Raw genomic sequence first — 25,764 nt, forward strand, 5'->3', positions numbered from 1 at the left:
TAGACAAAATTCTTGGAATAAATGGAAGTAAGCAAAGACAACAAGAATACATCAACTGTTCACACTTCATTCGCCATCAGCAATCTCAAAGCCACATTCTGAAACAAGTGTAACTTTAGCTCTGCTGAAAACTATTAAGTAGCAAGAACATATCTGCAATTTGGACATGATAGCTTTATGTGAAACCACGTCCATTCAAAACTGGCAGGGCTCCAGGAGCCTTCTTTGTCTAAAGCATTTAGGCCTGACATTGAATTATGAAGGACAGTTTACAAAATGTCACTGTGCAGCCGATGTCAAAAGAGTCGATGGAGAAACTGGTATGTTGCTGCTTTAAGTTACCAGCTTTTCCTCATTAATCTGTCCACCTGTCTGAAGTAGGAACCTATTCTGGCTGAGAAGTCCAGGCACCCACGACAGCATCAGCAGGTCACTGTTACTGGCAAAGCAGCACAAGGACAGGTTAGCTGCAAATCCATTACTGTTCAATTTCCAAAATTCCTGTTTTGAATGCACTTCATTTCAATACAGCCAGAAGAACTACTAAATGTAGGCCACACTCAGAAAAGGAATGCAGACCTTGGAACTGGAAAAACTAAACGAGCAAGGAGAAAAATCTCTTGAGCTCAAGCTCCTAATATTGCACAGTTGCTTGAAAACCAGAAACAAGAAAACCGGAAAAAGCCAACCGAGTCTATCCAGGTTCCTAAGCAGACAAAAAGAACTGACACTATTACTGCATAATGCCTTAACAGAAAATTACTGTAATGGTATGTTCAATCACAGATCGTTTAAAGAAAGGGGATTACCATGATGAATCGCTTTCTGCTTTTGATTTCGGTCAAAAAACTTATACTTGAACGATGAAGGTAATACGTACTTATTTTGTCTGCTATATATAAAGGTGCAAAATACACCTTGAAATAAAAATTCTTAAGTTACAGAACTATGGAATAAAGCTACAAAGTTACAGCCAAAATTAATATGGTTTAAGTCAACCCTACAGAAATTGAAAAAAAAAAAAAAAAAAGGGCTCATACATTTTTAATGACTTGCTGTGGAACACATAGGCACCAAAGCAGCGATTGCTTACAGTATAATGCTGAGTAAAAAGTAATGCCTATTTAATGATTAATAGCAAATGTCACTGCTTTAATTACAGAAAACTTGGGGTTTTTTTCAATAATACGTTGTCTAATGTTAGCATAAACCTGTTCACTTTAACTTGCAGACTGTGCCCTTTGAAACAATAGTCCATTTTTCAATTTTACATTCTGCTACTTCAGCTTCCCTTCAATAGTGCATGTAAAAAAGTTCAGTGACCTTAACTTCCAAAGGAACGATGACACAAACTTGTCTACCTACTAAAACAGCTTACGGGGGTTTTATCAGCATTTGGAAGTAAAATTACTCCAACAAAATAACAGATGTTACATAAGTGAACGACTGACTATTAGTCCTTGGGTGTCCCTAAAGAGAATTAACACTTGCATCTACCGATATAGCCATCAATCCAGACGGCAAATTGTAAAATACTTTGTGTTGCCCTTTCTAACCCCAAAGTCCTACAACTGCTCTTATCAAAATTCTGTGTTTATGTTAGACACCACTAAAATTTAAACTCTAATCTGTAAAAGGTTTCAAGTTACGGCCATACATGCAAAGCAAAAATTTCTTTTCAGTTATCCAATATTATCAGTTTTCAATATGAAAGGAACTCTACTCCAGAGAGACAAAATTTTAATACATGAGACTACTATGGGTTCTAAATGATTAACAAATAATTAAGAAAGCGAGTTCAAATACCTTATGTTATTTTTCAGAACTTTGAGACAACTGATGCATTTAAATGTCGTATGAGTCTTCTGCTCTTGTTGTACCTGCTGGAGGTCACCTTCATCCTTTCCATAATAAAAGTCATTAACTAACATAATCAATTTTCCTTTCTCAGATTCAGTAGCCTTACTTGTTGTGTTCAAACACTCTGTTTTGATCACTCCTGGGAAAAAGTTATTTACCATATCTGGACAACAATACTGGATGCAAACAGGGAGAAGAGATGAGACAGAGAGAAACAAAGGTATCAGTCTCACCAAACTGCATCAATGAGAAAAGCATTTTAAAAACTGAAGGCACTAATGAGAGATAGATGCAAAGTTTAATTCTCTGACACACTGACCTTAGTCATATTCAATTTTAAACAGTGACTCATCTTTAACTAGTGTTTAAGTAATAAAACACTATATATTATAAAACTGAAAAGAAAGATTCTTAGAGGATCAAGTAAGATAGATTTAATCAAGAAAACAATACTAGTGTCGCCTTACTCTTGAGAAAAATTTCTATTTACATTTAATAACGAACAAAAAGCAGTTTTCATGCAAGTATTTTGCTGACAAGCATAAGTTTATTGAGAACAATGTTTTCAGAAACAGTAATAAGTAGTTTAATAATCAGATGAAGTGATGCTCAGTTTTCAAAAGTTTTGTTTACCACAGTATTTAAGTATGAACTACAAATGAAATTCTTCCCCCCAGCTTAACAACTTTTTTATCTATTAGGTATGAAGTATTTTTATCTTGATGTACTAAGTGATACATCAAGACAAAAAGGTACATTTACACTGTCATCTTTGTGTCAGCTGCAATCTTATACAGATGTGGGTCACCTGGCTGCCTATTACCATAGACACTTACCTTCAGCACATTGGAAAAATGAGGCAAAAAGCAAAAAGATTTAGAGCTCCCCTACTCCTGTTTTGCTTTTCATGACTGCAAGACTTTGAGCATTTGGCTCCGGTTGGTACCAGACAGAAGCGAAACCAGCTTCCTATCAAACCAAAGCACTCTTCCATAACCAAAGAGAAGCCCATAAAGTTTGTTCTAATGCTTACCAGCCCCAAAATATTTTACCTTCATATGATTTTTTAGAGGATCCATAAGATTGAAATGTATATTACACTTTGGACAGGCCCGTGGAAAAGGTCCTCCATTTTTAATGGTGCTGGATGCAGCATTTGTCCCTGTAAAATTTAAAACATATAAAAACTCAGAATTCACAAGCAGAATACTCAATTTAGTAGCAGTAGTAGAATTCTAGCAAAATATGCTATTTCAAATGAAAACTATTACCATCAATGAAGCTGTAGTAACTGTAAGCAAGGCTTTACAAGCATCTTTTAATTACTCTTCCTTTTTCCCCAAACTGACTTGGAGTTTGTTCTATTTGATACAGACTGATAAAACAGATTTTACAAAATCTTATCCACAAACAAGGAGAAAACACATGAGATAAAGGTAGCATGGTAGGGAGGAAGCACTCTTTCTGTGCACTATCAACCCACCCCATCCTGGACAGGGTGGATTTTTGATGCTTTTGTTTTACGAACTTTAATTTTCAAATGAACCCATAAAGCCTGTTTACTGCCATGACCCGATTATCATCACAATAGGGTTCAGATAAGTGGTTTTGGAAAGGAATTTCGCCATTTGGTTCTTAATGATGAGGCTATCTCTCTCTGGATATTTGTTGGAATCCAGGCCTATTCAAATGCATACTTTCTGTTAAGCAAAGGTGTCTTTGGAGAATCCAGAGACTAAATCCGCTAAATTAATAATTACTCCCAGTAATTAAAGGAAATAACATTCTCTTATCAACATAAATGATTAATGCCTTTTGAACAAAAGAGAAGTATTAAAGCTTTGCATTAGTTTAAACTTTAATGAATAAAACCAAGCTTCAAGTTTTCTCCAAACTGCCAAAAAACATCAGGGCAAGAGCTACTTTTCCAGATGAAATTTTCTTGCATTCTCAAGTCATTCACAGATCTGGAGGACTCCATACTAAGTAAGTTGTTTAGAAGTTAAACGCAGAAAAAACATCTCAACAGTAGAGTCCACTGTTCCACAAAATACAAGGCAATGAGTAAATGTATGAGTTAAGAGATGACCATGCAACAGTGCTATACATTTTTACACAAAAATAGTCCTGTCTAGACCATAGGTGGTCAGTAATTTTCCTTAAGATAATAGTCTTGCTAAGAATCATTATTAAGCAGAAAGTCCTTCACATGAGCGGATGGCCACGTAAAAGATGCACCACTAAACAGTGCTGCAAGTCTTCACTATTACAGTTGGTAAAACATTTTGACACATCACAGCTACATGCAAACTGAGTTGAAGAAAACCAGTTCTGCAGCAAAATGTCATGTTCTGCAGTGCTTCAGTGCTGGATTCTGCGACAGATTAGAAATTGCTATGCCAGCATGGGATGGCTTAGAGACAAACTCAGCAAAAGACGGTTTTCAGTGGATATGATCTACTTCTTTTTTTACTGAATTTAGCAAGATCCTTCAGTTATCTTTTATTACAGGCTGCAGCACAGTATCTAATTTACCCAAAACAGGGTGGAGGAAATTTTTTTCCTGCGATGTTCATGTTATAGCCACTTCCTTCTGGTTGCTGGAAAGACCAAACAAGCTCTAAATAAGACATGCAGAAAAACTCAAATCTGAAATTATTCCAAACAATCATTTTAACATTATAGGAGAAAAGATGTCTTGGAAATGTCTCAAAGTCAAGAATAAGTCCTTGCCTATTGCGATCACTAGAAAGCACCTTTTGGCTCAGGAGAAAAAAATGCCCCTAATTGTTAATACTCTGAAACAGCTAGACTAGCTCTCTTCTTGCAGGGAAGGAAAGATCTTTCCAAGAATATTCCCTCTTTGAAATAGACCTTCTCCCCTCGCACTGCTACTTCAAACTGCATCAAAAACTGCTGCTGCTGCAAGAAAAGGGGGAAAACTGCAAAACGCACTTTGCAATAGTTACTCAAAGCACAGAATCACAAAATAATTTAGGCTGGACCTTTGGAGGTGGTTTTGTGCAACCTCCCATTCAAAGCAAGTCCTCTCTTATGCTCAGAGCCATGCCCTGTCAATTTCTGAATATGTCCAAGGATGGGGATTCTACAATCTAAGTCATTACTGCCTTGCCTGGCATTGCTAGAATGACTTTTTTTCCTTCATCTAATCAGAATTAGTTCATAAATTCAGCAGTCACAGAATCAACTCAAGAATTCTTTCTATCTTGACTTTCTGGTTGGTTGTGTTTTGAAGTTTCAACCCCCTACTCGCTTCTTTGACATAGAAAATCTGAACTAAGAGAATGAGGTCAGGGGCATTTATTTTTATCATCTGTCTTCAAGTGACTAATTATTGCTCTACAGAATTCAAACCTACCTACTAAACAAAGGTCTAAAATTTGAATAGGTAATAACCTCAGATGAAATAATTTGTAAAGCTGTATAAATCCTTGCATAGAATAGCTATTTTTATTTTATGGCATAAGAACAGTTACCTACTTACACTGCCTTAAGAGCATTAAAAACACTGACCAACTGAAACACTACAGATGTGTTAGCTTTTTCCACGACACAGAGGCATGGACTGCCAGCCAGACCATTCCATCTTCCTATGGCTTGAAGATACATTTTGTGTCTGTGTAACTGTTGGACAGGTATCTGTAGGTGAAACAGCCGAGTTGCTTCTAGCACCGACCTCATTAAGCTTGGCCTGTTTTGGAGTTACACTGTCACCTTCAGAAGTAGCACGAGGTTTAAATACAAAACCACTCTCATGTAGACCTACGGCACTTTAAAAATAAAGAACCTCGTTTTTTTCCCATAGTAATCAAAACACATTAGTGATACCTGCAATTTAGACTCCACACAAAGCAGTTTTAAGATTTTCCTAAACTAATATGCCATACCGAAGTTAAGAAAACAATATCCAACTCAGACTTGAAGGCCAAGGCCAGTGAAGCAGGAAAGAGTAAATGCAAAGAGATAGACCCACATCTGAAACCCCAGTAAATCATACTATGGCCACCTGAATTTATTTGGCCTACTTTTCACATCTTGACCCACTCTAATCTGAGACAAGGTGAGTTCAGAGTAATAAAGTTAAGCTAAGCAGCTGGTTTCTGCAGCACCCACTATTTGGAACAAGATCTGCACTTGTGATGAAAAACACCTTCTTTTTTGGTTCTGTGTTAATGCTGTTTTAGTTTGTTACTTAACTCTGTAAACTTCAGTTTGCATGCAAAACGAAAACAGTGTTGTAACTTCTAATGACCAAGCACAGCACATCTATCTGCTCTCTTCTGAAAGAACATCACACGTCCTTATCATTTGCAGTATTTCTTCTGAAGAAAATCAATAAAAACAAAACAAACAAAAAAACCACCAAAGCAAAACAAAAAACAACACACCTAAAAAACCCCCACAAACCCCAAAACACCCCACAACAAAAAAATCCCCCAACAACTTTGAAATTGGGAGGGTTCAGTGGCTGATTAACATGCCCATAAACACTTGACTCCATCTTGTCAGAAACCCATGTCTCTGTCACTTGACAATATAAACTCAACACAGACATCAGTCCTCAAGTAGACTTGAAAGACACAGCTACGAACCAAGTAGTCTGAAGTGCCAGCACTAGTCTTGTAAACCTCTCACAATCACAGACTGCAAATAGTCTTAAGACTATAATAAACTATGTCAAGGGCTTCAGTTCTGGACACAATGATCTAAGGACATTTTGGTATATCCCCCACCCAATGGTATAGCTGCTTCAATGATTTCTCAGAGTGTAACAAGAAGCTCAGTACATAGAGATACCTTGTGTCACATAAAATTATTCAAACTTCTGAGAAGAAACTGAACAGCCCCCTGGCACCCACAGTTGTGTGTACTCAGTGGGAACCATCTACACTTAGCCAAGAATATGGAGAATCTCCCCATTCAATGCACATAGGCAGACTCCCAGCAGGGAATGCTGATGAACATCTTGGAGAATTTGCAACACTGTGCCTTACACATGGGAAAACATAATTCACTTGATATATAGATACTTAAACATCCAAACATTCTCCTTTGTAGCACACCTTTCCTTCTTTTTGACATAAATGAACATGTTAAGCTCAAATGTCTCACTCTATGCATTGTTTGCCTAAGGTTCATTCATTCACACATTCACAAAATCATCAAGTTATTAATCAGATGCTACTGCTTCCTAGGGGGTTTTAATTCACTTATACTCACCCTCATAGGTATATGAGCTGCTTACATTGACATATATGTCTTGCTCAGCAAAGGCTTCCAGGGAGCTGTATAACCCTTAGCATTCTTTGTATCACTGAGGCTATTTGAGCATCCGGCCATCAACCTACAGCAGGAACTGCTGCTGTATATTAAACTATGTGTAGCTGTGCACATAGTTTTTACAGGGATCTTCAGTGAAGTATTTTATTTGACTGTAGAAAACCCGATTTGGAAACAAGGACTATTTTCATATGTTAACAAAATTGTTCATAATTCAAATTTTAAAAGCTTAACACATCTGTGATAAAAATTTTGAAGACTTTTATATATTGATAAAGCCAAGTAGTCTTGGTCTATACAACTCTGATTAATAAATTCTCTCAAAAGAACTGTAATACTAGAAGAATACACAGGTTTACATTTTAATTCTGTTGTTGGTTCATGTAAAAAAAATTAGGCCTATTTCGAAAACTAATCACACGAACTCCAAGTATTATTTAATATCTTGCTGGTATAAATCAGATTGACCCCTCTTATCATGAAAATGCCTCTCTCAGCTGGAGTGTGGACACAAGAATTCCTTGTATCACCCACGTTCCAGACTAGTTTGTCCAATCCTCTACACAGCAGACCACGGGCACTCCAAGTACTCAGGACAGCAGGGGAAAGCAGCAGCCAAACAATTCTTGTTTGGTCACTTTGTGCTATTAGTGAACACTTCTGTAGCTACTACCCAGCAGTCGGCTATCCTTATACACACAATATTCCTGTGTACCACATCCACGATGACAAAGCAGCAGCAAAGTATACTGCTGCAGCACCACCTCACAGACAGGTTTCTGAACACACAACACCACTGTAAAAACCTTAATGTTGCTCTGTGCATCTGTGCTGGCTGGGCCTGATTTTATAAATGCTGAAAAAAGACATTAGAAATAGTAACCTGGAATAAAAGCACCAAATGTACCGTGATAACAGAATAGGCACAGGAAAGCCAAATTGCTTCAGGCCTCTAGTGCATTGTCCTGCACCAACACCTCCTGTTAATCAGGAGCTATGAACTCACGGATGCAGTCCAGTCAACTCCACACAACAGATCTTTCAGTTACAGCAATTTCTCATTACTCCAAGTGGGTGAAGTTTGTGGAAGAACATTCTCACAATATTCTCAGAAAGCCAGCTACATTTTACATACATCCCCAGTGCCATCTGACCTGCAGGTAAGAGCTACCAATGCTGTTTACCCAAACACCACCACCTATTTAGCAGTCTAACAAGATGCTTGGTTAGCAACCTGTCATTTCCCTGCTTAGACCTCAAAAATAAATATTTTTTCTATACTGAGCTAAAAAATGTCTTTAGTGATCCATATGCGTAAGTTAAATTGTCCTGCAGAGTATCAAAGGCCAGTTCTCAAAAGGATTTTGTTTTTAAATACCATATTCCAGAATGTCTCGTGCCCACAGTGCTGCATATGAATTAGGGAAGCATAGCACCAACACAGGCAAGTAGGTTTTGGCATACATGAACTTGAATGTAATCTCATTACATGGCCTCACCAAGCAAGCCAAACCACAAAATACACAGACACTTCCTTCTCGCAAAGTAAAATTTATCTTAAATTTGCCTTCTGTGTCATAACAATATTCATGTTTCAATCCACAGTAATAAAACTTCTATTTTAACTTTCAAATCTTATTTCCATCTTACAGAAATAAACATAGACTAAGTATGGCACATTTAAAATGCTTTGAATTGCAATCCTCAATGCTTTTAAGCATTTTATTTTTTTCTCTGTGAGAGACTAATACGAGTAATTTTTAAGTAAGCAAGCAAGTCTCCAAAGTTAAAAAACTTAAACCCACAAACAATTAAACTTTAATAACTATTATTTGGACAACAAGGGCTGGAATACTGAACCATTTGCAAAATACAAACCATTTCCTTACTTGACGAAAAGCTATTTAACCCAAGACAAGAATGACACCAACAGAATGGCTGGACACAAGCAAGAAAATACACTACTAAACCTTCATCAACACATATGTGAAGTGAATAACTAAACTAAAAATGCAAAATCATCACATGAAGCTGAGCAAACTAGCTATCCCTCTGTCCTACGTAACTTCTTAGCATGACCAGTAAGGCCATTCACTGCACTTAGCCAGTCACCTCAGGGAAGAATCAGAAGTCATTGTCACCCATAACTTATAGACAGAATAATGGGATTCTGGCCAGTTATCACAAAAGTACAATCCTTCAAAAAGGAGGAGGGAAGTCCCAAGTTATAGCCTTCTTGAGACTGAATACACGGCATGCTTCACATCTATTTCATCTGCTGTGACACACACACACACAAAAGCAGGTTTTTAAGTAGGTTAAATATTTACTGCTGGAATACAGTTTAGCTAGTTGAAAAAAGAGGGTTTTTTGTCAAATTACATGCTCTCTCCCTTCCCTTCCTTTTCAGGAATGATCCTTTTGATCCCATCTACTCCAACTCCTGCATATAGCAGTCAGAAAACCAAGATCAACATCACAGGGAATCCATCCAGCAGACTCAGTTCTTCAGGTACTGTACAGCCCCTCTTTTGCTAACAGTCTTTCCTATTCCCACTGGCCAAAGAGCAATGAATACATTGAAAACAAACCCTTACCTGTCAATAAAGATACAGTGGATCTGGCAATGCTTTTTCCCACCTAAATGAGCATTATAAGATGACATCAGTTGATTTTATAGTCAGTCTAATGCACTGAAAAGCAAAGTCTGACAACACAAGACTCCAAAGTTTATTTAATTAAACATTATACAGTGTTATGTACAGGGGGAAGAAAAAAGTAGCTATACTATATTCCAGAAATCCTATTTAAAGTTGTAACCCAAAGATCTGCACTAGAGTTAAATGACAGCAGGTTGTTTCTTTCTCTTATCAACTACTACAGTTATACCCACCTGTTACATTCACTGCTGGCCCAGTCTGGTACTGTGGAACTCCCGAGTTCTGTCTCACACCAAACAGTATACCAGATGTATTATCTGGTGCATCTGGTGGAGAATCCATAATATAATCCTAATAAGATATTTTCAAGAGGGAAAAGAAATTTGAGGTTTAATATTTTTTTACTTGCAAGCTTCAAAGGGTTTATTTTAAAAACATATGATTGCTTAAAAGTACTCAGAAGTACTCAACTGAAAATCAAGTTCATTACAATCTCCCCAAAATAGTTTCTTTTGACACTTCACTAAGGTTGCAATTCTCACCAGTGTTTGTTAATTTTTCATAGCTGTGTATTCAGAACAGTTAGAACAATCCTAAGTCCTGTGAAAGACCATTTAATGAAATATCACTAATCTGTTTGAATTGCTAATTGTAAATGCTTTTGTTCAAAAAGTCTGATGACGTTTCAAATTATACTTGATTATCTTTCAAAGAGACAAAATACTTTATTCCTTCAACCTAAACTCAGGCATTTGCCTGTTACTCCTACGTAACACCTAGCTGCATTTTAAAAGATCGAAAACCAGAACTCAAAAAGTAGCACAAACTTGTAGCAAGCAGAAGCTTCTCAAAGCAAGATGATATTAAGATCAAATTCTACTAAGTGCTCAAGCTTTAATGAAAGTAAGGGGTGTCTATAGCATCTTGACTGGGAAGGGCACTCATTCCTGATATCATCAAGGGTTTTTTTCTTTTATGTAGAGTAATTTTGTAAGGATTTATGAAAAGAATATAATCAAACCCTCTTTTCAAAGCCCAGCTAACCTAAAAGCTGGTTCATGTTTCCCAGCACCTTGTTAAATTAAGTTTTGTGCATCTCCAAGTACAGGTATTCTTTTATCCTTCAGTTTAAAAGGTTTGCCCTTCAGTACATATAACCTAAAAAACTAAATAGTCCACATTTCTTGTCTCCAGCACTGGAAACTGTTAAAACTAAACAATTCCACTGATCACCCAATAGGTAACACTTGGAGGAAAAAGAAACATGAAATTTAGCTCTCTTTACAAATATTCAAACTTAAGAGGGTGAGGTAGGAGAAAGAAACATTTTTCAAGATTCATCAATACTAGTGACATTTTAATAGGCCATTCATCCTAGCACAATCTGAAATATGAAATATTTTCAGGAATAGCAATAAGCAGTTAAGGAAAACACAATAGTTAGGTTTAATTTAATACTAAGGTAGAAATGGAAAAGTATTGGCAATTTCAACTCTAAAATAATTCAAATAGTTACACTTCATCAAGCTGTACTGTGAAACAAAAAAATTGACAATAGTGCTATTTTCCTAAAATAAAAAAAAAATAAACAAATGAGGAAAAACACCCAATACACATACAGAGACCATGTCATCAATGGTTTTTAACTACCACCATGTTAACCAAACTGAACGGAAATAAAGCTGAAGGAGCACAAGTACACAATCAGGTATGATAATCTGATTTAGGACTCCTAAATACCAGAACAAAAAGAAAGATGCTGCTCCCCAACCTGCCTTTTTCTTGCACATCTCCTTAACTGAAGACCCTTCAGGACCTTAATAAAGAGCTATTCTTTCTTCTGGTGAGACACCTAATCCACTCAAACCAAATTAAAGATAGATGTTCAGGAGTAGCTGTGGAAAGTTACTAAATGCCTGTGTTGTATTTGCTATGAGTAACAACTACATGAGTTGCAGTCACAATAGAGGTGTTACTGTAGTCACAGCAGTTTCAGAAGAGCCAATGAAAGGACAAGCAAAGCAGCTCAGCCTGCAGGCCACACCTCAAGCACAACTAATGCTCAGGGGATAAACCTGTGGCGGGCTCTGAGTGCAACGCCCTGTGCACACCATTTATATTTGAAATGTGACCAATACAACAGCTACATACAAACTCTGCAACTCTTACTAGTTTGTAGTTTCTTTGTTTTTATTTGCCAACATTTTAATTTTCATCAAGATCATAGTTTGGGTATTTTGATGGCATGGGAACATCTCCCCAGTATATATTAAACATATCCAGCAAGCAAAAAAAGGTAAAAACAGACACACTGAAAACTCCATCCCCTAATTTTCAGAAAGTCCTTTTCTGTTCACAAGTATTATTTTAATGTAATTTGGCTCTGTCATTTTACATACAAACCCCCCCCAATACTGTCCAATGCTTTAGGAAACAAAAATATTTTAAAAAAACCAAAACAAAACAGCCTTACCACGTTGATGAAACAAAAAATAAATCAAGCTAACATGTACAGGTGCTCTCACATGCAGAAAGGCAAAACCCTACATCTTCATAAGTTAATTTCCTAGGGCTCAAGCAAAGTGAAGTAATATACCACTACTTCTAATTTTCTAAAGGACTAGTGAAAATATTGGGTTCATAGTCTGCATCCTAGATTTTCTGACTGTGGAAGCCCATACGGTAACTGATAACCAAACCCACCCTGAAAAATCACAGTGCATAGTACTGGACCTTTGTTCTCTCAAAATTACGTAGGAACAATCAGAACCTGAATCACACTAACTGAAGAAAGTGCCTGTTAAGGGAAAGAGAATTGGCTGTAGCTTAGTGGAGAGCATTCTGAACACTGAATTATGGAACATCTTCACTGCTAAGGACAAATTTTTCTTAAAGAAGAGGATAGTCCTATGCTATGAAATGCAACAGTAGCTCTGACTGAATTAAAACTGCTGTAAACTGTATGACTGAAATAAAAATCATCTCTGAATTTCTGGAACTGCACAGCAGTTAGTACATAGCATGTAGTACAGTAACAACACAAAAAAATAGACTGACTTACTTAGGAAGTCAGCAAATCAAGCTTGTGATTGGAAAGGGGTATTTCAATGATAAAACTGGAATACCAAACATTGACAAGAGCCAAATTATAGATCTGTTGAGAAATTGAGGAGGTGTTTCAACCCAGTAGGCAATCAAAGGCAACCAGTTCCCAAAGAAAAAAATCTTTTGACATCCTAAGATTAAAAAACATTGCAGTGTATTTAGAATGCAAAGGCACTCTGAAGGATGCTCAGCTAAAAAGGGGTCCTGCCAGTGTCTAGTCTGTCATACCTCACAGTGATCTTCACAACATGGTATCTTCAAAGGTAAGTTTCAACACCTGGAAGCTGAAGATCCAAATGACAAACACTCCCCAGAAAAACTTATTTGAAACTTTTGTCACTTGGGAATAACGAAGTTGGGAAGAAACAGAACATGTGTGAACAAAAATGTCACAGAAAGCCCAAGGCAGAAAATCATCATTATAAAACAGCAGCCCCCAGTGAAACAAACACTAGATGGGGAGGGGCTGAGGAATCCAAAAACCCCTAAAGAGCTCTTGAATGAAGAAAATTCAAAGCAAGGACATGAGCCAAAATACAGGTAGTATACACATAACACTAAGAAAGCAAATGACAATACAGCAGGAGTGATTAAAAATCACAGAACTTTGCCCAAGAAACTAAACTATAGTACCTCTCAAGAAAAAGGCACATCAACCAAGCTTCTTCCTCCATAAAAAGTGTAACATCCTCAAGTAGTAATAACAATATAAACAAGAAAACAAATTCTAGATAATGCTGAAAGTGAAAATACAGTTCTGAATCTAGAAAAGTTAAGCTGAAGAGATGGAAGATTTACCACGTCTTAAGCAAGGGAAAAAAAACACAAACAAAACTTCCTAAAGGTACTTAAGAATTTCTTAACATCCAAAACACAGTATGTTACATTTAAGATGCTTTAAAAAAATTAAGAGCTCATGAAAACCATGATCAAAATGTCAGCACTGTAAAGAAACTGTAAAAGACGATAATTTCAACTAACAGCAGAAGTTTTAAGAGACCACAGAATCTGTATGCACTGGTTATCCCAGAAAAGGATGCATTACTTTCTAAAGCGTGTCAGTCTAACCTGGAATAGACAGAACTGATTAATACACAGTTAAAGAACCTTTTCCATGTCCTATTTCAGGCTGCAACTTCTTCAAATAGCTGTTTCTCTACTCTGCCATGGAAAAACAACCTGCAGATTTTGACAAAGTAACACTATAAATACTTAACTAAAGCCTCATCTGTGACATAAATAAACTCAATGAATGAGAAAGAAGTCTCACAAAAAGAAATGCACTCTGCACGCTTTCTTTAAAGGAAATCACTGTCTTAATGAGCTACATGCAGCTTACATATACCCCGTGGAAAAGTTCGGCTTTCCTACCTCTGTTTACTCTGAGGTTTTGGCATAAAAACAATGCAGAAGCCCCTAACCAGTTTTGTCTGTTAGAAGAAAAACATGAGCATGTATGTGTGAGGGAAGTAAAGGAGAGGGCTTTCTTTTGCAGTAAATACTCTGCAGGACATACTAGCACATTTTTAAAGGATTTAAATAAAGCATACGATGTCATCAGTAAACTTGTAAAAAAATTCACAGATTTGAAATATGTGTATACATCATGTAAAGTAGCAATCCTTCCTGTATTAATCTGTCCTGCTTTAAAAAGACAGGTTTAAGAGGACTAAAGAAGCAACCTAGATATCCTACTGATATCTGGACTTTTAATTATATCATTTCTTAGGCCTTCTTAACAGTGACAGACTAATTTAGCTAAGCCACTTCACCAGACACATCCACAATTTCTCTCTGCAAACTATCAATCAACTGCTGAAGACTCAAAATCGGCAAGTATGAGTTTTTTCCTACTGAATTTGCCAAAGATGTAGCTAGCCAGTTGATAGGCAATGATTACATTGCATTGTTTTAATTCTGTTTTTCTTAAAATACAGCCTCTCATCAGCAATTATTCATCCACAAGTCTTAAGAACACCCAATTCCAGTCCGTATGTTTTAATGGCCTAATTAACTCTGTTCATTCAGACTGATCGCCCTGCTCAGCAAATGCAGAATCCATTAGGCTGCATGATTTTTATTTACACCAAAAGACTAACAACTGAAACAACCTCAGGTATGGCTATTTGCATGGACAACTGAGATGGTGTGTACTGTAAGGCTTCATTTTAACCTGACATAGTAGCTAGTATTATAGGCACATTGAACAGTTTCAGCGTAAATTATTTTCAATAAAGGTATTGCATCATAGTTTACCTCATACAAATATGGAATTTTAATCCTCATTCTTTCTCTCACACGTGTCCAATAGATAATGCAACAAAACCAGCATCTAACTCAACTCCTTCATGGCAACATTCTGGGGCTCTGTGGCAAACCAGGAAGGTCTATGATACATGACCTAAGTGCACAATTCCCTTAGGCTTTTCAAGCAAAACAAATACGTTGCCAAATTGTCTCAACTGCTGATCGTGCAACTTTTGGTTGCTTAAACATTTTTACCATACTATTGTTTCACAATGTTTTCATTCCTGTGCCACATGAATGAAAAGCAAAACTCTCTAAGGAGCTACCACTACAGCATGCTCTTTAGAACCAAAAATCCCAAGCAAGGCACTGTAAAAAACAGGTGGAAAACCCACAAAGTTGCTTTACACACTAAATGCAAGCTATTTAAAAATGAAATTATTTTATCAATACAGAGGATCCATCTCTGAGCAAAGAAATCTGCAAAATTTAGAGAATGAATTTGCATCATTTCTCCACAGAACACAAAGAATCTAAACAGTAGTGATTTCTGTAGCATCTAGGATTTTCATTTAATGCCATTTTACTCTTACTAAAGCTATCATCTTTGAGTCTTCCAAATCAGTATTTCCCAATATATATTTTAATTTACCAGTGCAAGGTTATGGTCCTAGCATCTTTGCAGTTTACCTAATGCTAGTCAGTCTATAATCTAGTCCAGATCTCTAAAACACTAGGCTGAGTCAGTATGTTCTTCATTAATTTATTCCAAAAGTAATCATACCTCTTACATTTTAAATGAATAAAGATTTACCTGATTGAGTATCACAGGCTGCGCTGTTGCAGTAGTCTCTGGCCTGGATACAGGTTGAGCCACTACAGGAACTGTGATATTTCTTGATGCTGGCTGTGTTGTTACTGGAATGGTTACAGGTCTGCTACCAGGCTGTGTTATGCCAGAACTTGACCCAGGCATCTGCTGTGTTGACAAACATCCAGCAACTGGTCTCTGCAGTATTTGTGAAGTTCCTGAAACATTCACTGCTACAGCCAACTGCTGAACTCCCACCAAGCCAGTCGCAGGTCTGGGGACAGTTGGAAAGACTGACAGAGCAGGCACGGCACCGGGGCTGGAGGCAGGCGTCGTGTAATGCTGACTCTCAGACTTGAATGTAGTGACTGGACCTGCTGCAAAGGATTCCAAAGTTATCTTTAAATAATTCTGCAATCCAATGTTTCATAAGTGTTGTGGATTTTTTTGGTTTTAATTACCATATTAGGACAATAAAGTACCTCTACTGGGTGCACCATTCTGTATCCCCCTTCGTGGAGAGCTGAGGTTGACTCTGTTCAATATATCTGTCAAAAGTTACATTTATCTTAATTGCAAATAAATTAATAGCTTCATTGCTTTTCAAATTTAAAAGCTGTATTCATATACATTAATTGAGCCAATTAGGATTTGACTTATAAATTAAAATACTATTTCTACAACAAAAACCTGGTAAAACCAAGTGTAATTTGTACAAATTAGGATACGATCTTCCACTCCTCTTTGGTTAAGCTAGTTCGCTTAAGAATCTCAGTGTTCATTTTCTTGGAGACAGATCAACACACACATAAGAGTACAAACAACAACAAAAAAAAGGACATTTCATTAACATTTTAATTTGCTGATTATAGTGCATTTATTTACATCTCTTTCTCACATGTATGTAATGTTTCCCAAATACTAGAACTGCTCTACATTAAAGGATGCATTTTCTCTAAACCAGTAGTAACACAATTTGCTTCTGTATTAGCAAAATACAGCACTTACAAACTGGATTTTAGACTTCATGATAGCCATTTTCCAATGTGAAAGGAAAATCAACAGATCAGCAGCCAAAGGAGTCATACTGGAATTGCATTACAAGAGCACTGATTTTCTTACATATCCTACATGGCAATTTGTGTCCAGAGTTCTAGCTCAGCAGAAGCACATGCAATTTCTTAAATTACATTTACTCCTTAACTAACGCCACTGATAGTCCCTGACATTTTATGACTTAGTCTGAGGTTTCTGACAATTTCAAAACATTACAAAAATACTCATCAAATCAAAATACTTTTCTACTCCCAGATTCTTAATTCCACTAGTGTTGCTGACAAGTTGCTCGCTCTGACCTGTGAAAATATGCATATGAAATTAGATTGATTCTCCAATATCTAACCAGCAAGGCTTGAAGTAACTTCTCAAACCAGGGTCAAATTACATCAGGTTCTCAAACAACACACATTAGAGTATCCACACATTGTGTTTAATAACCTTAAGGCTGTTTCCACCAGCAATGGCTCATTAGTATACATTTCTCAAGTTGATAAATAAATCTAATAGCAGTAGAATTCCGAAGATCACAGCTTTCAACCTGCCACCTGCATTTAGATCACACTAACAAAAAAGCAGCTGCAACCAACATATTTAAACAGGCTTGCATTTTTTAAGATATGATGAAATTTGGTCCTGTAACAGTAATACTATATTTACTTCAACATAACAGTAACTACAAACGATGATTAAATGATTTTGGTATTTAGCTGAACTCATACATTTTGTGATTGTTAACAAATGTATACCTCATATATGAATTCCAGAGTGAAATTAAATTAAAGTATCATTACCTACAAAAGAAAAGCTATCCTGAAAGTTAGGTCTCACAAAGCATAGTCAAGACAGTCTGATGTGGACACATGCTAATTTACTAAGGCAAGTTTTACTGCTTTTAAAAAACATTTCAGGAAACCAGTTATTTGAAATTATAAACTACATTTACACAGCTCAACTAATTCATCACAGGCTTGATGTGCACTTTCCCCTCTTCCATCAAAGAGTTATTTGTCCTGTTCAGGTAAAACACCACTGAAGCATAAGCATGCTGACATGCAGAATTACATTTTAAAGCAGTAACAAATTACAGGTTTGTATCATTATGAAAAAGGAAGCAAGAACAACAAGTGGTAACTGTAGGAATAATGAGCAGTTGCAGAAAAAGGTAAAGGGAACAAAGTGTGAACTACTTTTCATCTCAGCCAAAATAATCCCCCAGTACATCAGGAGGGACACTTGATTCTACACCACTCTCCGCCAGCAGGTGAAAGTTGGAGTTTTAACTATTTCCTTCAAGTTTTCCACACAGTCTGTACAAAAACTAGCAATTGTACTTGCAGGAAAAGGTTAAGAAAATGCAAGCATTGTAGAAACTACACCTTTCAGAAAAATTAAGACCTACACGTGAGTTTCTATTTGTCATCAATATTTCATCTGATCAGGTGCAAACTAAACAGTGATAAGCGAAGCTGAGTTCACGGTATCTTGCCTATCACCAATAACAAACTGAAGCCTGACTAGTGCCAGGTAGTACTACTTACAAGCCAGAGAAGAACTGAGGCCATTCTTCCATAGCTGTTTTTGATAGTGAAGTAGAAGATTAAAAAGAGAAAAGTTGAGGAAAGGGAAGGAAAGAAGATAAAGTAAAAAGTCATACCATAAGTGATTTTACTTGTGTCAGGACCAACAGCACTAGAATAAGAAGCAAATATTTTAAGTCTCTATCTTTTACCAAAGTTCTTGAAGTTCACAGAATCATACCAAAATTATAGTTTTCACCTGAATTATTTCTATCCTTTGACTACAAAAAAATCTTGAGGCAACAATTGCAATCAAACTTGGCATATTTATTGTTACAACACATGCTAGTGCCTTAATAGCTGTCCTATGCCATGACCTACTGCCAATGACCAACAGCAATCAGAGGTCTCTGGACCTTCCAGAAAACAGTTAGAATGTATTTCAGACATCCTAAAAGTTTGTAACTGCAGAAAATGTAGAATAATTTTAAAATATTCTTCACATTTTTCAGGGTATCCAGAGTATTTTTAAAATACTCTTAAAAAATATTTTCAGGTGAGAGAACTTAAGTATCAGATTCAGTATTCTTTTAATATTTAAAATCATGCTTCCACTTTTTTAACCTAATGTAAGAAGCCTTAAACTTACTATCCTAGTGAGCAACAAAGTAATAGATACAAGATGAAAGTATTGTGAAATAAAAGGACTGAACAGCTAATAACAGCTCTGAAATCCATGCAACAGTGTGACAGACAGTCTAGTGTAACATTGTGTCTTGAGATCCTTCACTGCAAATTACAGACCTTCAGAAAACTACTAGGAAATCTTGGATACAAGCATAGCAGAGATGAGGCAGAAACTGCGAGCAGTAAACCTTACCAGGCAAAGTCTTGGGTATGTGACTGCTAAGGAAACCTTAAGTCAAAGCTCTTGAAAATTGATACAAGATGGATACACAGAAATCAAAAATTACTAAAGTTAATTAAAGTAACAACAAAAAGAAATGTTCCTCTTTACTTACCTGCCAAAGCCCAAGCATAGGACAAACGTGGAATCCAGACACATCTCCTGTCATCACAACCACCTAACCTCACTCCCTGCACTGCCTGAATTTAGGAGAAAATTCCAGAACTTGATGAAAAAAACCTCTCTATTTCACAAAGGATGGTAAATTTATCAATTAAAAAAATCTCCTACTTCACAGATGAAGTGAAATTTTCAGAATTTTCATATTAAATCACTTACAGATTCTGCTTTTACTACAGACACTTAACACAGTTACCTTGGTTTTGCCAGAATGATGTTCACCAACATATGAAATGAGGGGTGGAGGGAAAAAAAAAAAAAAGACTGTAACAGGAAGACTTAAATTCATGCATATTCTTTTAGCAGGCAGAGACTCCCAAATATATAACTAAATATTAACTATACCGAGAGCAATTGCATGCATGGTTTCAGCCTTGTATATACTGGCTTCTAAACTCTGTCACTAATGCTAAAACCTTCAAATGTCCTTATTTTGACCTCAGAGATTTACGGTTAGAGGTAACCAGAACCTGGGGTTCAGACAGAATTTCTTAAGAATTCTAATTTTCAGTGAGACAGACGTACAGCTTTAAGATGTGGAATTTCTTAAGTCATACTGTTAAAAATTCTATACTTTCAAACTAAGTTTAACTTTCTATACCTTGAAATTTCTGTTTTAAATTATGGAAAAGTGCTGTCTTACATGTAGTAGCTGGCTTCGAGCTTGAGATTTCCCCAACAAAGATTGGCTCATCATCATCATCCTCATCATCCTCTTCCACTTCTCTCACTCTCTTTTGCCAGGGTTCTAGCTCTTCTTCTTCACATTCCATAAATAATTCTGCCATCTTGAGACTAGACAGTAAAAAAAACCAAAAAACACACATAGGCAAACAATCAGTACTTTCATGAAATGCTTCACTGTTCAGTAAGGAATACTGCAGTTCTCAGTAATTCCCATAGAATGGTCTCCCTCCCTTCCTGTTCTTTATAGATCAAACATGATCTGATACAAGAGATCTTCAAAGATTGATGCCACATCACCATTCTGACAATTACTTGAATGCTCATCTTTCCTATTGAAGAGAAAAGACCAAAGACATCTTCCACAGAATTTAACCTATTTTTGTATAAAACACCAGTAACTATCAGAGGAAGCCTCAGTGGAAGCCACAGTGAAAGGTATCTTCTAAAAAATACTCCTATTCCAGGTAAGTAATTCACAAGAAATGTGAAGGGCCTTCTACAAAGCACATAATTTACCTGGCACAACTGACTTAGTGAAACACTGATCACAGCTTTATTTTCTTTGCATCTTAAAAAACCCAACACAAACAAAACAAAACCCCACCCTAATCCAAAACGTACCACAGCCTCCGGAATTCTCCAAGATTTTGCCTGGGCTTCCCATACGGTCACATTTTCTTTAAAACCCAACAAAACCTACACAAAATTCCCAAAAACCCACAAAACAATATCAACAACAACAAGCAAACTACCCACAAAAAACATTTGAAACAAAAAAACTACACAACAGCAAAATCCCCAAGCCATACCTACAATGCATTGCATACTGCTTTCATTATCAATTAAGACTCTATAAAAATTTCTCATATATCTCATTAGAGTCCCTCATGCCTGTAGACTTTCTGTTGCAGTAAAAATAACTCATGTACAAATACAGTAAAGAAAAATATGCACCTTTTAGAATTAACCAAATTAATACCAGCATCTCCTATCACAACTGGTTTTATTTGTTTTTTAAATGAACAGAGATGGCAAATAAAGTTTTCTTCTTTCTTTTAACATTCTTTAACATAATCTTGAAAGTATTTCTGAACAGAACAATAAATAAGAAACTTTACTATTTCTTTACAGAGTACCAATAATCTAATAAGACTGCAGAAATAATTAGTCTGTAACATCACAGGGAAGCAGACAGAATCATCCTCTACTGGTATGAGAATGGGAATGCTGGTGTTAGCACATCTTGAGATAAAATTAAGTAGCAAAGCTAAACTCCTTCTTTGCTTCCTCCATCAGTTTAGGGCGCTGAAGCTAGACATGGTGCTAGGAAAGAAGAGAACAAGATACTAAACTAAATTCTTATATGGGGAAAAAAGGAAGATTCTGAAGTGAATTTCCACTTGACAGAGATGACATGGCTACATGCCAGGTCTTGGAAAGAGACTCAAAGATTAACTCTATAATTCTTTTCTGTAGGACACTCTTTAGAACATTTTTTTTTTAGTAACACGAAGTTTAAACAGACTTCAAGGCAAAATAAATTACTATTTCAGAGACTTCTTTTATAGAACAGACAACATAAATGAGCAGTTTTTACTTTCGGAATTTAATTTTACTTGACCTCAGGGGAAAAAAGTAATAAATTATAAAATGTGCTTGGAGGATGCAATGCAATTTATATTAAAAACACAAAATAGGCACAAGCAATCTATATGTTAGCCGAATTCTAAAAAGACACATGTGATAACCTCACCTACACTGTAACACAGCTGATTTTTTTCTTAAATACAGTTAAAAGTAATTTGATAACATAGCCATGTGCTTTTAGAAAGTGACACAAAGTAACTGGTGACACCTCTTATAGATACTTCATTTTATGAATCAGGAAAGCGACTCAAAATGCAGAGCAGCTTTTAAAAGGCAAGTATCAAGATTAATTTCACATCTTTTAACCTAATTTTTAAAATTTCAATGCTATAATCTGAAGCCAAGCTTTCCCTGACTACTACTTTCCTGGGAAGAAAGCTGGCCTAATGAGTTCCTGCCCGGCTCCTGCACTGCTTCCTCAGTTGTGCCAGCACGACTTTGCACAAAACTATGGTGTGAAGCAGAGCAGGTTAAAAATAACCTGGCCCAGTAAAAGTTTTATTGGCACAATTGAGAGGTCAAAAATCTGTAGCCTGAACAATCAAAATTGCAGTAGGGGGTAATGGATTTGATTAGAGGAGGTGTGCAGGAACAGCTCCTGCAAGTGGTCTCCATTGCCAAATGAAACATCTACATCCATTTTTAGAGTACAAACAGCTTCCAAATTTTTAGCTTCTTTAACTACATTAACCCACAAAATGTGTTCTAGGAATCCTGCTAGCAGCTGCTCTCAAAGACAAAACCAACCGTGAATCCTTCCCCCATCCTGCTCAAATATTCCCAGCGGAGGTGCAGACACCAGTATAAGAAAAGCAAACCGACTGACAATAGACTTTATCTTCCTCATTTTTTAATATGTATAAGCACATATATATGTTTATACACACATTTCCTTAAAGGTAGTCCATGCATCTGAGAGATCCAAAACTCCAATGCAATGCTGTATGCATAGATTCAAAGAAAGTGTTGAAACCAGTATTGTAAGGTAAAGCATCAAAATCATGAACAAGTCCTTCAAAACATTTTTAAAATATCATTAGGTTATGTCAAGATATTGCTTTAAAAGCAACTGCTCATCTAAAACTAAGCATAGCCATGGAAGTTCATCAGGCAGGTACTAATAACCAACAATCTGCAAAACTGCAAGTCCCTGGAACGCTATTATAGTTACTAGAAAAGTGGTGAACTAAAAACCTGATAAAAGACAAAAAATGAGAGCTCGTTGCACAAAACAGCAGCAAGTTTCTGATAAAGTAATTGTTTTAGAAGCACTAGTTTAGCCATCTTTATGGTGGTAGTTAGGTTCAAAAATACCTAACTTTATTAAAAGCTAGTTGTATTTATAACCTCTTTTTTTAAAGTTAGGACTTAAAAGGTCTCACACAGAAACAACAAAAAAAGATATAATGTTAGTAAATGTATCAAGAGTAACAGCTGTAGTGAAAACAGAATGATCTGTAGAAGAGCACCCTAAGGATGGACAGAAACTGGCACTATAGAAAATCACGGTAGATGCAGCCCCAATGGGACTTAAGAATTATTGGAAAAAAACAGTTATTACTTCAGATGGAAATTTATCTGTTCCACTGTTAAGCTCAAGTGAGCCTTGCAATACTCAAAACTTCCTTGGATTGGCTTAAAATCAAATAACTAATATGAAACTGATAGCGAGCTTAAAGAGTGAGGACATTTACACTAACCACAAATTTTTCAGACTAGCCTTGTCACCCTTCCATAATAGAATCATAGAATATTCTGAGTTGTAAGGGACCCACAAAGATCACAGTGTCCAACTCTTAGTCCTGCACATGACATCTCCAACAATCCCACCATGTGTCTGAGAGCATTGACCAAACTCTTCTGAACTGTGTCAGGTTTGGTGCTGTAATCACTTCCCTAAGGAGGCTATTCCAGTGCCCAACCACTCTCTGGGTGAAGAATCTTTTTCCAATATCTAACCTAAATCTCCCCTGACACAACTTCAAACCATTCCCTTGGGTTCTGTCACTGGTCACCACAGAGAAGAGATCAGCGTCTGCCCCTCCTCTTCCCCTCATGAGGACTGCAATGAGGTCTCCCCTCAGTCTCCTCTTTTGAGGCTGAACAGACCAAGTGACCTCAGCCACGCCTCATAAGACTATCATCTGTTACTCAAGTAATTTTCCCCCCCACTTTAATACCTGCATTTCAAATGCCCAGAGAAGTTATCTTATTTACAACACAGATGATACAATGGACGACTACACGTTGTATTTCTCAGATAACGTCCCATACAGGCACATAAATTTGCACCACATTATTTGATGTGGGTGTGCAATCCACAGCTCCACCGAGACTGGGAACAATTGGCTTTTAATCGAGGGCTGCATTTGTTTAGTAACGAAGAAACAATGACCAAGCTGAAACTGCACCTGAAAATTGTAAAAAACCAAAACATAAACCAACTTTCCTCAAGCACAAACCTCACCAGCCAACGCTGCCCTCGGTGCCATGAGAAGGCACAAGCTCCGCCTAGGGAAGGGCAATAGTCGGCGGTGCCAGCCCGCCAGCAGCTCACGCCGCCGAGCCGCGGTGGTGCCAGGCCGTGGGAGCAGCGGAGTCCCGAGGGCAGCCGAGCAGCTGCCGCTTCAGCCTGACCGCCCTGCGTCCCGCCCCCCGCGCCGGGTGACCGCCGGCACTGGGCTCGGGTTGCGGGCTCGTGTTTGGGCGAGGCCCGCACGGCAGAACCGCAGCAAGCGGGGAGGAGGCCGAGCCAAGCCCCGCCGCCAGCACCGCTCTTGCTGTTAACGCCCGGGGCCCATAGAGAGCCCCGCGCGGCCAACGGCGGGAGGAGCGAGCCCTGCCCGGGCCGCCCTCGAGGGCAGAACCGGCCGGGGCCAGCGGGGCCCGCGGGCGGCTCGCGGGAGCCCTCACAGCGCGGGGGCCCCACTCGGGGACGCCAGGCCGCGCTCCGACCTAAGATGGCGCCGGTCTCGCCGGCGACAATCCCCCCGTGCCCGTCCCCGCCGAGCGCGGCTCCCGCCGCCCAGGGAGCGCGGCAGGGCGGGCCGGGGGCACGGAGCGGGCTGACCTTACCGTGCTGCGCGTCCGTAGGGGCCGCGGCGTGGCCGCCGCTCCCTGCCGCCCGGGTCGGCGGGGGATGGGGCAGCGCCGGCTGAGGCGCCTCACTCACCTCGCCGGGGCGCGGCGCCACCTCAGCAGCAGCAGCAGCAGCGCCGCCGCCGCCGCCGGGAGAGCGCGGGCAGGAGGCGGGGGCGGCCGCGGCCCCGCGCGCTGCCTGACGGGAACCGCGGGTCGGAGACATCGCGGCGCCCGCGATCGGGGCGGAGCCGGGGCGGGGCGGGGCCGGCGCCATGTGCTGGGCCTCACACCCCGGGACGGCCCCGCCGTCGTGTGTCGGGCTTTACACCCCGGTACCCGTCATATGCCGGGCCTCACACCGTGCTCTAGCACCGCCACCATGCGCAGGTTCTCATATCCCCAGTACCAGGAACTGCTGCTGGTTTTGGGCCTCAGGCCCCAGTACTGTACTGCTGCCACGGGCCAGGCCTCATGCCCAGCAGTCCCAGCCCAGTCTTGCACTGGCTGCTCACCGCTTTGGTGAGGGCACACAGGGCCACTGCCATGCTATTAGGGAAACCAGCCAGTATCAAGAGAGGCTGAAGACTGAATGGATCGAGAGCAGCCCTGCCAGGAAGGACTTGGGAGTGCAAGTGGATTCAAGGCTTGACATGAGCTGTCAATGTCAGACAATGTCAGAAAGCCAAACATGGCCTGGGCTGC

General features: G+C 38.5%; 1 protein-coding gene across 8 annotated transcripts in view; it reads right to left on the reverse strand.

The window, feature by feature from the left end:
• ZNF280D (zinc finger protein 280D) overlaps positions 1–25,234 on the reverse strand; it is a 50,027-nt gene extending 24,793 nt beyond the window's left edge. The window contains exons 1-7 of one of the 8 annotated variants that reach the window (XM_032123433.1): positions 20,291–20,366; positions 19,583–19,667; positions 16,467–16,532; positions 15,988–16,361; positions 10,055–10,172; positions 2,913–3,022; positions 1,807–2,036 (exon numbers count right to left, since the gene is read on the reverse strand). In XM_032123433.1, coding sequence (XP_031979324.1) covers positions 1,807–2,036; positions 2,913–3,022; positions 10,055–10,172; positions 15,988–16,361; positions 16,467–16,532; positions 19,583–19,667; positions 20,291–20,359 — 1,052 coding nt within the window. In that variant the 5' untranslated portion in view covers positions 20,360–20,366. The other 7 variants (XM_032123438.1, XM_032123435.1, XM_032123437.1 and 4 more) reach the window with 7 other exon arrangements.
• Positions 25,235–25,764: the final 530 nt, after the last annotated feature.

The sequence above is a fragment of the Corvus moneduloides genome, chromosome 13, assembly GCF_009650955.1.
Source record: "Corvus moneduloides isolate bCorMon1 chromosome 13, bCorMon1.pri, whole genome shotgun sequence".
NCBI classification, from domain to species: domain Eukaryota; kingdom Metazoa; phylum Chordata; class Aves; order Passeriformes; family Corvidae; genus Corvus; species Corvus moneduloides.